This window comes from Danio aesculapii, unplaced genomic scaffold (assembly GCF_903798145.1).
Source record: "Danio aesculapii unplaced genomic scaffold, fDanAes4.1, whole genome shotgun sequence".
NCBI lineage: Eukaryota > Metazoa > Chordata > Actinopteri > Cypriniformes > Danionidae > Danio > Danio aesculapii.
This window is the reverse complement of record NW_026613898.1, coordinates 1-17,500: the sequence shown is the minus strand read 5'-3', so window position 1 is coordinate 17,500 and position 17,500 is coordinate 1. Positions and strand designations below refer to the sequence as shown.

General features: G+C 33.4%; 1 protein-coding gene across 1 annotated transcript in view; it reads right to left on the bottom strand.

Annotated features, from left to right (window-relative positions):
* The window catches only part of LOC130220527 (SWI/SNF-related matrix-associated actin-dependent regulator of chromatin subfamily A-like protein 1), a gene marked incomplete at its 5' end in the record, with an annotated part of 18,041 nt that extends 614 nt beyond the window's left edge, over window positions 1-17,427 (bottom strand). The window contains 8 exons of the mRNA XM_056452774.1: window positions 676-772; window positions 1,451-1,551; window positions 3,001-3,183; window positions 8,302-8,404; window positions 8,696-8,766; window positions 12,882-13,100; window positions 13,737-13,877; window positions 17,313-17,427. Coding sequence (XP_056308749.1) covers window positions 676-772; window positions 1,451-1,551; window positions 3,001-3,183; window positions 8,302-8,404; window positions 8,696-8,766; window positions 12,882-13,100; window positions 13,737-13,877; window positions 17,313-17,427 — 1,030 coding nt within the window. The remainder of the gene's footprint in view (window positions 1-675; window positions 773-1,450; window positions 1,552-3,000; window positions 3,184-8,301; window positions 8,405-8,695; window positions 8,767-12,881; window positions 13,101-13,736; window positions 13,878-17,312) is intronic.
* Window positions 17,428-17,500: the final 73 nt, after the last annotated feature.

Here is a 17,500-nt window from a genome sequence, read left to right as displayed (position 1 = left end):
ACTACACATCTATAATCCTCTTAGTCTATGCCAGGGGTCACCAAACTTGTTCCTGGAGGGCCGGTGTCCTGCAGATTTTAGCTCCATCCCTAATCAAACACACCTGAACAAGCTAATCAAGGTTTTACTAGGTGTACTTGAAACATCCAGGCAGGTGTGTTGAGGCAAGTTGGAGCTAAAACCTGCAGGTACACCGGCCCTCCAGGACTGAGATTGGTGACCTCTGGTCTATGCTGACATTATCTTCAGCAGCTCAAACACTGTAATGACTAATGGACAGACGGCTGCTTCTCACTCAGGGCTGTTTATGCTAGAGGAAGAGATGGTCACCAGTGGGCGGGGCTTTCCCCCCGATGACACGGACAAAGGGAGAATGTCAATCAAAGTGTTCCTACAGTAAAATGAAACTGTTTTATAGCTGATTAACCAAATTACATATGTTTTTCATCCACCCATTTTTATGCACATTTTGAAATATACACAACGGAAATGCCACGAGGAACAGAAATGTTGAAAATGTGCATAAAAAAACAAACATATGCGCATAACTAAGTAGGATGCACTTTTTATCCAATAAGAAAAAATGTGCATGAACTAAAATGGAAACACATTTTCACGTCATGTAATTTGGTGTGGGCCTAACCATCAGTCGTAAGACATAAGTTTAATACACACCCTGCTGTGGAAGCTGGCAGATTCTGCATTCTCTGAAATGTTGGATTCAGACAAGCCGACCTGTTCCAGAACATTCATTTTGGCTTGTATCATAGGCCTGAGAAACACAGGGAAACGGTGCCATTAAACATGACAAATATTACAGTTAAATAATTAATAAGGAAAACAGCAATTTAAGGAAATTAACTATAATGAGTTTCAAAAATAAGAATAATATGTGTATATATGCATATATTATATTATATTATATATATATATATAAATTATAGTCATAAAAAACAGATTTTAAGTCACCTTAATTGATAATTATGAATTATCAAAGCTTCATACACATTTATTTTAAACCAAATCTAAAACTGTTGTAACCATTTAAAATAATTGCAAACATCATTTGATATAAATACTTCATATTCTGGAAATTTGACATCCTTTAGAGTCAAATGATCTATATGAAATTATTTTGAACTGAACTTTGCAACTATTGTAACTGTTTTAAATTAATGTTTAATGCAAAAATAATCTAAGCTAAATGAAAAAGCTTATATTACACTTATTACACGTATTATAATTTAATTATGACTTTTTACTGTAAATCTACTGCATAATGGGACATCTAATTTAGCATAATAATTGTAATAACCATTTAAAGACTAAATATGATGAAAAATGAAATTATTTGATGTTTCTCTGGGGGCTGTTGCAAGTCTGAGGTAAACAAGAGAGACTCTGCGAGATTACAGGTGTGTGCATGTGTGCGTGTGTGCAGTCTCCTCACCACAGGAAATCATCCGCTGTGCCTTTGGCCACCAGGTAATGAATGTCCACATTACTGGTCTGACCAATTCTGTGAACCCGATCCTCAGCCTGAATCAGGACCTGAAGGAAACCAGCACAGCTCACTAGTGTACTAGCAGAACTATTACACACTTTTACTTCAGTTAAATCGGGAGAATATGGAGAAATATGAACAAGAAGAAACATTAACCTTTTTATATATGTATATATACACACACACACACACACACACACACACACGCACGCACGCACACACACACACAGTGATTTAAAATAAATATATAAACACAAATAAAAGCATAATAAATAATAAAATTAAGTTCTGAGGGCACAAACTGTAAAATAAAAAAATGTAAAAGTTGGATTTCCTAATGTGTGATGAATAGTAAAACATTTGATTAAAATAATAAATTAAAAAAGAAAATTCATCTATATTCATGTTTGTCCGACATGATGATGAGTGAACTTCCATGACTTTAAAATGTCATTATTTTCCCTTGTAATGTTATATTAAATTACAGACAGTAGATCTTTTTTATTTTAGGTAAATACATAAAGTTGTGGATGATTTTTCAGATTTGAGATCACCAGCATATATATATATATATTTATATATATAATCTTAAAGATATCTACAAGCTAGTGTCAACCAAAAAAGTGACAAATTTTTCATGTAGAAGATACAAACATCCATAGCTTGCAGGTTTGTCAATCCCCATTAAATGAACCAACAACCTCACCTCATAATTCAGTTTCTCATCAAATCTTCTGACCTATCAAATGCTCTCTAATATCTAACATCCCCCGTTCAAAACACTATTGCTTTATTCATTTGAGCTCAACCATACTCACTGACAAAGCTCTGATAAACAATAAACTCTATAGGCTGTTTTTTTTAAAGGGGGAGGGCCTACTTAATCAGGGTATATTCAGGAATCAGAGACTGAAATTCAAGACCTTTTTTAAGACTCCATAAATAAAGACCTCATCACCACTTTAGGTTTCAACTGGTAACATTGCCGGCATTTAAACTTGGAAGTATATTTACTAAATACTGCTTGTAACTAATCTTAAACTAAAACATTATTCACTGAATAAAAATGCTAATCCAGCAGGTGGTTTTCTTGGTTTCTGCAGTAAACAAAGCAGCATGATGTCAAATCTAGTAGGATTTTATCATTGAATAAACAACACACCACCCCAATATTCAAAGATTACAATCAGGCAAACTTTAGCATACTGATACAAAACTGAATCCCTCATAAAACATTTTGTAATACTTTTATAGGGCCTTAAATTTCTCTAAATGGATTTATGAGCTTTTAATACCTCCATGGACACCCTGTTTATATCCCGCCCAGTCTTCATGTTTCAGTTCAAATTACATACGTCAAACAAAACTGCACATGGGACCTTTAAAATAAGAACAGATTTCTTGGAAACTAGCTGACGTAAACACATTATTGCACATTAAGATCTGATCTGTAAATGTTTGTGATGACTGTAGTGTAGTGCGAGTGTGTTTCTCACTCCGGGGTTCCAGAAGAGCTCAGCGAACACCACGAGTGCTGCCGCGTGCAGCGTGAGCCCCATGTTAGCGGCGGTGATGGACAGAACAGCCACACAGCTCTGCTGGGACGCCTGAAACCGCTCACACAGCAGCTGACGCTCCGCTGACGGTGTTGAGCCGTCAATACGGATGAAACTGGTGCCCTGAACACACAAACAACACACCATACACTCAAAAAAAGAGAAGATTTTTGCTGCCTATTTAAAATACTTATTTAAAATGACACAATTCTTGAGATTTTTGGGGACAACTTCATTGTTTTACGCTCAATCTACTTACATTTGTTAACTTAATCCATTTGTGTTGAGACCAGAGGCGGATTTAACCACTAAGTGAAATAAGCGGCTCCAGAAATTTTGGGGTAATAAATAAATAATGTTGTGAATTTGAAGAAACGACTAAACCAGGGAGATTTTCGGGTATTTTTAAAAGCAGAATCCTTCAATAAGAACTCGCCGTCGCTGTGGCCTTCATCGAAAGATCTCAGCACTACTGCAGCTAGTACGCCGTTAAATACGTGAAGTTTCATAAACTAATTTCGAGAGGAGCACGTGATATGATTGAGCACGTCTGGCCACTCATCTGTAATCAGTAATAATCCAATCAGAGTGATCCTAGTCTACTATAAATGGATCATTTTCTCCCTACTGCTCTATCTTCATTTGGAAGAATCCCCCCTTCCACCCCATCTCCTCCTTTTCCTCCCTTTTCTAAAGGGGGAGCTCTCGAGACCTACCTGATCTCGGATCTCCTGATATGCTTATTGACCGGGCGGGAGCCCTGGGCTCAAATATCACCGAGCTCAGGGTTCTCTCCCGGCACAGCATGCCAAACCTGCTTTATACGCCAAGCATATTTAAGTGGGAACTCTTGAAACACTAATTAGTAGAAGCAGAAACTGACATTACAGGTTTAGTAAAGTGAAGGATTCGGATTTCTACCTTCCAATCGGTCTCAGCATGGATCATAGTTTATCCTTTTCTCATCATCCCGTTTCTCATCATTTTTATTAAATATGGTTATTTAAATATAAGCATTTGACTTTGAAATTATTTTAACTAATGAATAAGTTAACCAGTGGTGTAAAGTAACTAATTACAGATACTCAAACTACTGTAATTGAGTTGTTTTTCCTCTGGAATTGTAATTTACTAGGTAGTTTTATAAATGTATACTTTTACTCTCCCTTGGGTACATTTTTAGTGCTGTATCTGTGCTTTTACTCCACTTCTATCCTTTAATCTGCAGTCACTACTATATTTTTTCTTGTCTTTGGTGATTAGAAAAATCAGTCCTGTGATTCCTGTCCAATCAAATCACACATAGAAGTAAAGAGGTAAATCGCCTCATAATGAACTACCCCAAGACATCTATATACACACACATATATATATATTTATTTATATATATATATATATATATATATATATATATTATATATATATATATATATATATATATATATATATATATATATATATATATATATATATATATATATATATATATATATACACACACACATTATATATATATATATATATATATATATATATATATATATGTACATATATATATATACAGTATATAAATATATTTTTTATAAATATTTATTATAAATAAAAGTATTCTTGTTATTATACAATAATTATTCTAAATCTTAAATGTAACTGGAAAACAATGTTTAGACACAATTGGAGTGATGCTAAGATCATTTAAGAAATCTTTTGCACAAATATTAATTTCATTTAAATGAAATTCTATTGACAATTCAATAAAATACAAACAAAATATATTTTATAGAATTATCTATTGTCTTAGACTTGACACATGGCAGAGAATTAGGTTTATTAAGTCTTTACCTCACTGACTCCTCATGCCTCCTTTTTTGCTTCATACAAAAAAATCTATCAGGAATGCAATACAGCTTAGTAAGATCACCATCATATTGTTTAAACTTTAGTTTTGTTGACTAGCTTAACAAAAAAAAGGCTGTTACTAAAAAATCTCACTAAAAAGGTTTCGATAATTTTCCTATTTAAAGGGATAGTTAATGCAGTTTCAAACCTTCTAACAGTGTCTTTCTTCTGTTAAACACAAAAGCAGATGTTTTGAAAAATGTTGTAAACCTGAAAAAATATATTCTTTTGTGTTTAACAGAAGAAAGACACTCATGAAGGTTTGAAACCACTTGAGGATGAGTGAACAACGAGTAAATTCTCATTTTGGAACTATCCCTTTAATACACACAAGCAACACCACACACATCTATATCACACTATACTTAAAGCAACACTTTAATTATTTTGAATATAGGCTCATTTTACAACCCCCTGTGTTAAAGTTGATTTTTATCATTTTTGAAACCATTCAGATGATATCCGGATCTGCCTGGAACACTTTTAGCTTAGCTTAGCATAAATAACTGAATCAGATTAGACCATTAGCCTCTCACCTAAAAGCTTAAAAAAAATTCCTATTAACAAGGGATAGTTCACCCAAAAATGAAAATTCTGTCATCATTTACTAGGTCTTTACCTGTTTCAAACCTTTATGAGTGTCTTTGTTCTGTCAAACACAAAAGCAGATGTTTTGAAAAATGTTGTAAACCTGTAACCATTGACTTTCATAGAATTAGTTTTTCTACAATGTAAGTCAATGGTTACAGGTTTTCAGCTTCCTTTAAAATATATTATTTTGTGTTTAACAGAAGAAAGACACTCATGAAGGTTTGAAACCACTTGAGGATGAGTGAACAATGAGTAAAATCTCTTTAATACACACAAACAACACCACACACATCTATATCACACTATACTTAAAGCAACACTTTAATTATTTTGAATATAGGCTCATTTTACAACCCCCGTGTTAGAGTTGATTTTTATCATTTTTGAAACCATTCAGATGACATCCGGATCTGCCTGGAACACTTTTAGCTTAGCTTAGCATAAATAACTGAATCAGGTTAGACCATTAGCCTCTCACCTGAAAGCTTAAAAAAATCCTATTAACAAGGGATAGTTCACCCAAAAATGAAAATTCTGTCATCATTTACTAGGCCTTTACATGTTTCAAAACTTTGAGTGTCTTTGTTCTGTCAAACACAAAAGCAGATGTTTTGAAAAATGCTGTAAACCTGTAACCATTGACTTTCATAGAATTATTTTTTTCTACTATGTAAGTCAATGGTTACAGGTTTTCAGCTTCCTTAAAATATATTCTTTTGTGTTTAACAGAAGAAAGAAACTCATGAAGGTTTGAATCCACTTGAGGATGAGTGAACAACGAGTAAAATCTCTTTAGTACACACAAACAACACCACACACATCTATATCACACTATACTTAAAGCAACACTTTAAATATTTTGAATATAGGCTCATTTTACAACCCCCTGTGTTAGAGTTGATTTTTATCATTTTTGAAACCATTCAGATGATATCCGGATCTGCCTGGAACACTTTTAGCTTAGCTTAGCATAAATAACTGAATCAGATTAGACCATTAGCCTCTCACTTAAAAGTTTCAATAATTTTCCTATTAAAAAGGGAGCGTTCACCCAGAAATGATAATTCTGTCATCATTTACTAGGCCAGGGGGTTGGAAACCTTTTTTCAGCAAAGAGCCATTTCTGATGTTTTTGGCGAATGCATTTTTAAAGAGCCACTGTGTGCATATATACATACATGCATACATACAAATATGAAAGATCACATGTAGACCAAGTCCATATATGAAGAAAGAACAATTTATAGAACTTTTTTTTCGCCATCACGACTCGTGCGCGAGGTTATCATAAAAATGTAAGTTCTTTGCCCTTTGTTGGTGTCGCCATTCAAGTTAATCCACATTGCTGCACACGCACATTGGTTGAAATGTCCTTTTAATCTTATTCTTACTCATTTAGCTGTAAAAAATACAATAAAAAGGTCATTGTAATCGCATTTTTAATAGAAAACTGATTTCTATTGACATTAATAATTTTTTAAACTTTCAATTATTAAAGGGAGACAGCTGGAGAGACACATATTGCCTTGGCCTTATATTTACATATTTGTACTAGGCCTTTACTTGTGTCAAACCTTCACGGGTGTCTTTCTACTGTTAAACAAAAAAGCAGATATTTTGAACAGTGTCAAACCTGTAACCATTGACTTTCATGGAATTAGTTTTTCTATAATGCAAGCCAATGGTTACATGTTTTCAGCTTTCTTCAAAGTATCTTCTTTTGTGTTCAACTCCTGAAGGTTTGGAACCACTTGAGAGTGAGTGAACAATGAGTAAATTGTCATTTTTGGATTAACTATTCATTTAATACACACAAACAACACACCACAGTACATTTAAATGAACAACTTATTTTGAAAATAGGCTCATTTTACAGTCCCCGTGTGAAAGAGTTGATTCTTTAACATTTTTTTTAATTCATCCAGCTGATCTCCGGGACTGCAGGAACACTTTTAGCTTAGCTTAGCATAGATCATTGAATCCGATTAGACCATTAGCATCTCTCTCAAAAATGATAAGAATTTCAATAATCTTCCTAATTAAAGGGATAGTTTACCCAAAAATGAAAATTCATACTCGTTTCAAATGTTTATAAGTTTCTTTCTACTATTGAACGCAAAAGATATTTAGAAGAATGTTGAAAACCTGTAACCATTGACTTCCATAGTATTTGTTTTCCCTACTATTGAAGTCAATGGTTACCGGTTTTAGGCTTTCTTCAAAATATCTGGCTAGGAACTATACTCTCAATGTGGCATAATAATCAAGAGACTTTACAGCCGCACCATGGCTTCAAGCAGGCGCAACAATGTCATATAATATAATAATATAATGCAGACTCTTACTGGTGGTGCATGTGTAAGTCTTGGTGCTGGGGACTACTTTTAAGGTGCTGCATAAATAAAATCATTGCGCCTGCTGCAATTGGTTGTTTCTAAGGGGTTTTAGGCAACAGTCAGGTGGTTGTTAGAGTAATCTGAATGGATTTCTAGGTGGTTTGTAAAGTGTTCTGGGTGAATGGTAGGTGGTTGTTAAGAGTGTTCTACGTCATTGCTATGTCATCTATTTTGACTATTCCAGATTTATAGGTAATCTCAATGTAATCGAGTCTCAAATCATTCTCAATTCAATGTAAAAAAAGATATATAATAATAAAATAAAATATATTTTAATATGTTAAAAAGGCAAATAATTTCAAAATTATAATAATAATAATAATAATTAAATGAAATAAAAATGTATCAGACAGACCTTCTCCTCAAGTTCTTTGGTTATACTGTCCAGCACCAGTTTATGATGAGCAAACACCAGAAACTTCTCTCGTCCGCACTCCAACATATCTGAGATATACTCCCTGAAAAACAGTGTTTACCATCACTGATATGCAATTAAAGATATGCTGTAAGTCTATAGCATGCTGGTCTATAAGTCTATAGCAGGCTAGCATGTTTGAACATAATCTAAACATGAACTAACAGGTCACCAATGTTCCTGTTGCATTCATGTTGTTTATAGCATGCTTCTTCACGCCCATTTAACTGTGAAGTATCACCATAATAAATGAATGCACGTTTTCTTTTGTGTGTGTGAAGGAACTCTATAAAGCTGTGATGTTTGCTTTGTGCTCATAAAAGGACAGACATACATGATGGCTCTGATCTTGGCCTCGGCTGTGTGGTTGAAGAAAACCAGGAGCGCTTCTTTCTCTTGGGTTTTCTGCACATAAAGACAGAAAAGCCATTGTTTATTTGTCCCAAACCCATCCATCACCAGTTTATCCCAACTACTATCAATTCGTGTTGAACACCAAATGAGACCTGATAAAAATAAACAAAAAATGACTCGATTTAAATAGTTTTTTTCTTAAGTGATCAATTCCTCTAAAGACGTTCATGCAATTCATTTATTTGGTATATTTTAGAGCTGCACGATACTGGGGAAATATATACAATATGCAATGTTGTTGTTGAGCATTGAAATAACATTTACCTAGGAAAACGCTTCGGTAACACTTACTTTAGAATAATGGTCCATTAATTAATGCATTTACTAACATTAACTAAGTATGAATAAACTTGTAAAGCATTTATTAATCATAATTTAACATGAACTAATTCATTATTAACATCCAAGGTTGTGCTTAGTTAATGCACTGTCAGTTAACGAACTATTACATGAATATTTAACTTAAATAACATTAACTAATGTTTAAAAAGATGAGTAAATACCATAGCAAATGTATTACTAATTGTTTGTTCATGTTAGCAAACACATTAACAAACATTAACTAATAGAGGATTATTTTAAAGTGTTACCAATGCTTTTTAAGTCACTTATTGATATAGTAATATTAATGGTAATAATAATTATGCTAAAATAAACAGATAATAGATGGTTTCCCCCTCTAAATTCTTGGCACATAAAAAAATTCAATTCTTTAATTTATCGCACTTCTCTGAAATATGGATATTGTTGTTGAGCTCGAAATTACAATATTTCGTGTGATATAATATCTTCCTATAGAAATGCTATTTTAAAAAACATTTATGTAATGATACTAAAATAAACAGGTAATGAGTATTTTTCAGATCAATTTAAATCTAATTTAGGCAACACAAAAAATCAAATTCAAGGTACAAACATTTAGGGCTCTATTTTAACGATCTAAGCTCAAAGTCTAAAGCGCATGGCGCAAAAGCATTAAGGTCGTGTTTGAATCCTCTTTGGCTATTTTAAGGATGGATAAATACGCTCTGCGCCCCGGCTCATGGTCTAACAGGGTTGTACTTATTCTCTTAATGAGTTCTGGGTGTGTTTTGAGCATAACCTGCATTAAAACAATCAGAGTCTCATCTCCCACTCCCTTTAAGAGTCAGTTGTGTTGCTTCACTAGCGAGCAAACAGTTCAACAGAGCATCTGCAGTGAGGATAAAGAATGAGCCTCCTCCATTCAGCCTCTTTACTTTACTTTACTTTTACTCTTTACTCCTTTACTTTGGTGGAGTAAGGAAATGGTGGAAACTCACTCCGCATAAATTACCCTACATATTTAATTTTGTTAGTTAAGCACAAAGATTTGGGTCACACTTTATTTTGATGGTCCGTTTGTTGAATTTAAGTTACATTGCAACCAATTCTCATTAGATTACAAGTAGACTGTCAGGTTGGGGTTAGGGTTATGGTTAGTGTACGTTGACATGTACTTGCTAAGCTTCTTATAGTCAGTTAAATGTCTGTTGAAGGAGCAGCATCAACAGATATTAAGCAGACAGTCTACTAATACTCAAATGGACCATCAAAACAAAGTCTTACCAAGATTTGTGTTAAAACTATTGCTAAATTCAGCTGTAATTCCCAGCAAAGGAATAAATGAACAATAATAACAAAGTGTGGTCAAAAAAACGAGTTATATCCAAACACACATCCTGTTCTTTTGCTCCATATGGTGATGCAGACGTCTTCAAACCCCACAGGTGGACAAATCTTTTTTTATAATAATTTTTTTAGGGGTTTTCACCTTTATTGTAATAGGACAGTGGAGATTTAGAGAGAGGAAAGTATTGGGGGCAGAGATAGAGGAAGGGTCGGCAAAGGACCTTGAGCCCGGAATCGAACTCGGGTCGCCGTGAACACCTAGGTGCCATATGTTGATGCACTAACCACAAGGCTATTGGCGCCGACAATCTAAACTTGTTTTTATTAAAACAATATAAATATGCATATAATAAATTATACTACTAATAATAATAACATTACACAAATGCAGATTATCATGAATAAACTGAAAAAAAACCCTGTTTTTTTTATATGTATGCAGTAAATAATAATTTTTGTAACATTTAATTCTTGTTTTCATATGTACAGATATTTGTGTATTGCTGTACATCCTGTGTGTATTGAGTGTTTGGACCTGCATAGGCACATAACTAACGCACTGTGCTGGACTTTAGAGCAGCTTTTAGTTGGTCAATGCCGCAGGTCTATTTCAGTTCCTAAAAATAGCAACAGAGTGGAGCAAATGGATTTGCTATTTAAACAACGTGGAGCACAATGTGAAAATTACAGTTGTGCTGGTCTGAAAATAGCAACAAATCCTGCAAAACACGTCTTGCTCCAGGTGTATGTTAGGACCCTTAGTCTTTTAAAAAAAACACCATCAATGGTTGAAAAGCTTGGCAGATATTCTGATTCTTAATGGCTGTTGTCCTTTTCTTCTCTTTACTTGAATCCTCCCATTAGCATTTATTCGAGCCTTCTCATTTATTCGAGCCTTCTCATTTATAGCTCCTAAACTCTGGAATAGCCGTCCTGATAACGTCCGAGGCTCAGACACACTCTCCCAATTCAAAACTAGATTAAAGACCTATCTGTTTAGTAAAGCATACACTCCACACTTCCACACAGGTTCTGCATCTTGTTTATATACACTATGAACAGCAGCTATGCTAACTATTCTCTTTATTCTCCATTTCCACCTGGGGATACTCTTCCCGAGGCCCTCAGACTATGCAGAGTCACTGATTCGATCCAAGACCAACGATGAGATGATCCCAAGGTTTCCATATCCTGGACCAGGCCGAATCCTGAGCAGCTACTGTGATGGTCATGGAGGAGTGGAGAACATGAGACTGACTCCTGTGACGCTCCAGAGACAGACGAGTCTTCGCTGAGGCCAGCTTCCAGCCTCCGCAGCTGAGACTGCAGCTCTGCACAAGACGTTTGGCCAGCGGAGAAATTAAAATGGTCGTGCCCAACTGAGCCTGGTTTCTCTCAAGGTTTTTTTCTTCACTTCCGCCATTTAGTGAAGTTTTTTTCTCTCCGCTGTCGCCACTGGCTTGCATGGTTCGGGATCTGTAGAGCTGCGCATCGTTGGATTTGCTCTTCAATATTTGGACTCTCAGTAGTGATTATTAAACCACACTGAACTGAGCTCAACTGAACTGAACTTAAACACTACAAACTGAACTACACTGTTCCTATTTACTGTGATCCTTTTATGTGAAGCTGCTTTGACACAATCTACATTGTATAAGCGCTATACAAATAAAGGTGAATTGAATTGAATTATTTTCTATCTAGCCAACAGCAGAACAGCACCTACTAGGGAGGTGTGGCTAAAGATAATTTCTAATTAGGTCAATTTTGGATAAACACCCTATGCAGGCAACACAAATGCTCAGCACATAAAATAAAATGTATTGCACCTCTCTGTGATACAGATATTACACATACTATAATGGCAATAATGATACTTTTTTGATATATTGTGCAAACACACAGAGATTATCATGGATCTATGGAAATACTGTGAAAAATTCCTTGCCCTGTTAAACATCATTTAGGAAGTGATGTTTACCTGGGTGAATAATTTTGACTGTATATTATTGTTAATTTGGAACTAGACTATATAAATTTTTATTTCCACAATATAATATTATGGCAATATAATGATAATGACATATTGCCAAAGGAGAAAGGGTCGTGGTGAGCCTGGTTCTCTCGAGGTTTTTTCATCACCTTCGCCAATTGGTGAAGTTTTTTTCTTCGCCGCTGTCGCCACTGGCTTGCATGGTTCGGGATCTGTAGAGCTGTTTTTTGCTATTCAGTGTTTGAACTCTCAGTAGTGATTATTAAACCACACTGAACTGAGCTAAACTGAACTGAACTTCAACACTGAAAACTGAACTACACTGTTTCCTATTTACTATGATCTTCTATGTGAAGCTGCTTTGACACAATCTACATTGTAAAAGCGCTATACAAATAAAGGTGAATTGAATTGAATTGAATTGTTCAGCCCTAGTACATAATTTCTAAGAGTTTGCACTCACGTTGTGGTATCCTTTGGCGAGCTCTCTGGCAGCGGCGTTGAGGGCTGCTTTGGTCCTGGAGTTGATGCCGTCTGTGGTTACAGTGACCACTTTCCTCTGTTTGGCAGGAAGCTGTGAGAGCACCTCTGATTTGAGTCGTCGGAGCATCAGAGACTCCTCCAGCAGCAGCTTGAGTTCAGTCAGATTAGAGGAGCTGGAGTAATCCCAGCCCCACAGCAGCTGCAGACGGAGATATGGCAAGCAGTCTTGACATTTAATACATAAGCCGTGAACATTTAATTTAGAAACATGTTAGCAAACATGCTAACTCATGCTAGTATAATATGAAAAATGCTGAAACATCACCAACATGTTAGTTTGAGCAATCAAATTGTTAAACATTAAAAAACATCTAAACAACATGCTAATTAATGCCAGCAAAAAAACATGTTATTCACAATAAACATGCTAGCAACGTGCTAATCAGTACTTGAAACATTTAAACAACATGTATTTTTGTTCTAACAATTACTAAAACTAAGCTAAAATAATGGTAAACATGCTGAGATATTGCTGACATGTTCATTCTTGCAATCAAATTGTTAAATATGCAAACAACATGCTAATTTATGCTAACAATTGCTTAAACAAGCTAGGATCATTCATGCTAGAAACATGCTAACATCATGCTAATTTGTCGAATAATATTAAAATAGCGGCATAAAATGTTAGCAAGATGTTGTAACATGTTACCCTTGTTGTAAGACATGCAAACAGCATGTTAAACATTCTACATGTTGAAAACATAGTAGCAAACGTTAGCATCAAATTAAATAAAAATTAAAATAGGTAATTAAATTGAATTGATGAACGCACCTGTTTGGCATCGCAGTAACGTGTGCCGAAGTCATGAAAGCGTGGAAACAGTGCGGGCCGGACAGCCTGAATCTGAGTGTAGAGTTCAGCAGGTCTGGACATGGCCGGAGTTCCTGACAGCAGGATCACTCTCTTAGCTGTCTGTTGCATTAGAAACACACCAGAGCTTAATGATCAGCATCAACAAACACAACCTAATGAAGTCATCCAAAATCAAAAGACACATCCAGTCTTCACAATATACAGTAAAACACGGCAGAGCTGAAATGCGAAAACCATAAGAGGTCATGTATATGATCAACTAAAAAAGGGAAAAGAAGATCATTTAAGAGTATTTAGATTCAAGTAATTACAGTAATTATATTAAGATATTAAATATTATAAATATTAATTATTTTACATAAGAAGATGCACTGCAGTGGCGCAGTAGGTAGTGCTGTTGCCTCACAGCAAGAAGGTTGCTGATTCGAGCCTCGGCTGGGTCAGTTGGCGTTTCTGTGTGGAGTTTGCATGTTCTCCCTGCGTTCACGTGGGTTTTCTCTGGGTGCTCCGGTTGTAATTATTTTTGCTAATTCAAAAAGTGCATTACTGCTGTAAGATTTTACAGTACATTTGAGTATTGATTGATTGATTGATTAATTTTATTTGACAATTCTAACAAAGATATACAAACAAGTCCAGTTAGACCAATTCATACATTGTTTCAAAAACTGTTGAGGATAAAATTCACAAAAAAGCCACAGGCTTATTTCCATTGTGGTCCTCGATATTCTTAAAAAATGAACGAGCAAATCATGAATGGAGTGCAAACATCATCCTCAACTTCAACTGTAAAACAACCACTTTTTAATTTCCCTTTTAAAAACACTCTCAATTTTATGGAAGCCCGTTCCCGCTACTGAATAAAAAATAATAATAATTAAAAAATAATAATAATAATTAAAAAATAATAAGTAAAAAAAAAAACCTTAAAAAAAAATTAAGTCAGAATTCTGAGTTATAAAGTCGCAATTCTGAGTTATAAAGTCATAATTCTGAGTTATTAAGTCGCAATTCTGAGTTATAAAGTCGCAATTCTGAGTTATAAAGTCAGAATTCTGAGTTATAAAGTCGCAATTCTGAGTTATAAAGTCAGAATTCTGAGTTATTAAGTCAGAATTCTGAGTTATTAAGTCGCAATTCTGAGTTATAAAGTCAGAATTCTGAGTTATTAAGTCGCAATTCTGAGTTATAAAGTCAGAATTCTGAGTTATAAAGTCGCAATTCTGAGTTATAAAGTCGCAATTCTGAGTTATAAAGTCGTAATTCTGAGTTATAAAGTCAGAATTCTGAGTTATTAAGTCGCAATTCTGAGTTATAAAGTCAGAATTCTGAGTTATTAAGTCGCAATTCTGAGTTATAAAGTCAGAATTCTGAGTTAAGAAGTCGCAATTCTGAGTTATAAAGTCGCAATTCTGAGTTAAGAAGTCGCAATTCTGAGTTATAAAGTCAGAATTCTGAGTTATTAAGTCGCAATTCTGAGTTATAAAGTCAGAATTCTGAGTTATAAAGTCAGAATTCTGAGTTAAGTCGCAATTCTGAGTTATAAAGTCAGAATTCTGAGTTGTTAAGTCGCAATTCTGAGTTATAAAGTCAGAATTCTGAGTTATAAAGTCGCAATTCTGAGTTATAAAGTCAGAATTCTGAGTTATAAAGTCAGAATTCTGAGTTATTAAGTCGCAATTCTGAGTTATAAAGTCAGAATTCTGAGTTATTAAGTCGCAATTCTGAGTTATAAAGTTCTCAGTTATTCAAATTCTGACTTTATAACTCGGAATTACTATGTGATGACAGTAAGAGTTAGGAGTGCACATTTCTGGCTTTGCAAACACTTGGAGTTTTTTTTGTTTTGCTTACATGCCTGCTGGGTATTTTAAGTTGAGGTGTTTTTATATTCATTCTTCATATTTACTGTTGCTCTAAAGTCCAAAAGTGAAGAATTTATCTGTTGTTTAGTACTTGATTGTTCAAGCTACCTCACAGAAGTGCTCTGTTTGTTAACAGAGATGATGAATGTTAAAATAAGGTGAATTAAATAAAAATAGGGAACATCCTGGATCTGTTTCTTCCCTCTTCTTTATTCTTATTTTATGTATTACAGAACTATCTGATCGGTTTTCGGTAGATACTTAAAATCAAACGACTCAGACTCGAGGGCAAAAATGATCAGGACATCCCAAAGTTAAAACATAGCATAGCAGAACTGAACTGCACAAAAACATAATAGGTCATGTGTGGGATCATCTAAGAAGGTGTAATGAAGGGAAATAAGATCATTTAGGAGTGTTTACTTAGTATTAGAGTATATATTATTATAACCATCATCACAAAAAATATTTAAAAACTACTAAATAAACAAAAGTATATTATTGCTGTAATTTTTACAGTACAATCAAATATTAAATAAAAAAATAATAAGCTTTTTATTTTACACTGTAATAAATAGGGGGGATGGAAATTAATGTATATTTATTTTTATTATAAGATTGTGATTTAACATTAATAAATAAATAACATTTTAGACATCTGTATAGCTATAAAATAATATTAATTGATAATTACGATATATTTGATGAATTATTTAACTGTTAAATTACAATGATTATTAAATACATAACATGTACAATTATAACAGTATCACTATAATAACAATCAAAATGGCTGTTTTATTAATAATATTAATAATAATAGTAATAATAATAATAACAATAATAATAATAATAGTAATAATAGTAATAATAATAATAATATAATAACAATAATAATAATAATAATAATAATAGTAATAATAATAATAATAATGATAATATTAATAATTCTAATAATAATAATAGTAATAATAATAATAATAATAGTAATAATAATAATAATAATAATAGTAATAATAATAATAGTAATAACAATAATAATAATAGTAATAACAATAATAATAATAGTAATAACAATAATAATAATAATAGTAATAACAATAATAATAATAATAGCAATAATAATAATAATAGTAATAATAATAATAATATAATAACAATAATAATAATAATAATAATAATAATAATAATAATATAATAACAATAATAATAATAATAATAATAATAATAATAATAATAACAATAATAATAATAACAACAATAGTAATAGTAATAATAGTAATAATAATAACAATAATAATAATAATAGTAATAATAATAATAACAACAATAATAATAATAATAGTAATAATAGTAATAGTAATAATAATAATAATAATATTAATAATAATAATAATAATAATAAACATTAAATTATAACACTGCGGCTGTCTTTATTTCTTTGCTTCTGACTTTTAATCCTTTGTTTCTTTGCTTTTTGTTTATTTCTAGGCACCATTTCTGGGAAAAATTGGCATGCTCCAAGCCTACTCATTCCTGATGCCCAGCGAGGCTTATTATGTAGGCAGCACAGCAGGCTTTGAGGCGCAGCCAAAAGTCTGTGAACTCTAACCAAAGCACAGTGTTTTGAAGAGCAGCACTATGAACGATGCCTAAAATAACAGCAAACCTTGAGCAGAGGAAGAGCCGCCCGGCAGCGAGCAGTTTTCATGTTCTTCAGGAAGTGAGACTCATCCTGCAGGAAAAACAAACAAACAGATCTGAATGTGAAGAGCTGAAACAGCCTTTAAGGTCTTGATATTTGAAGGACACAGGGTTTATGGGATGATATGAAAAAAAAAATTTGTTTTCTTTTTG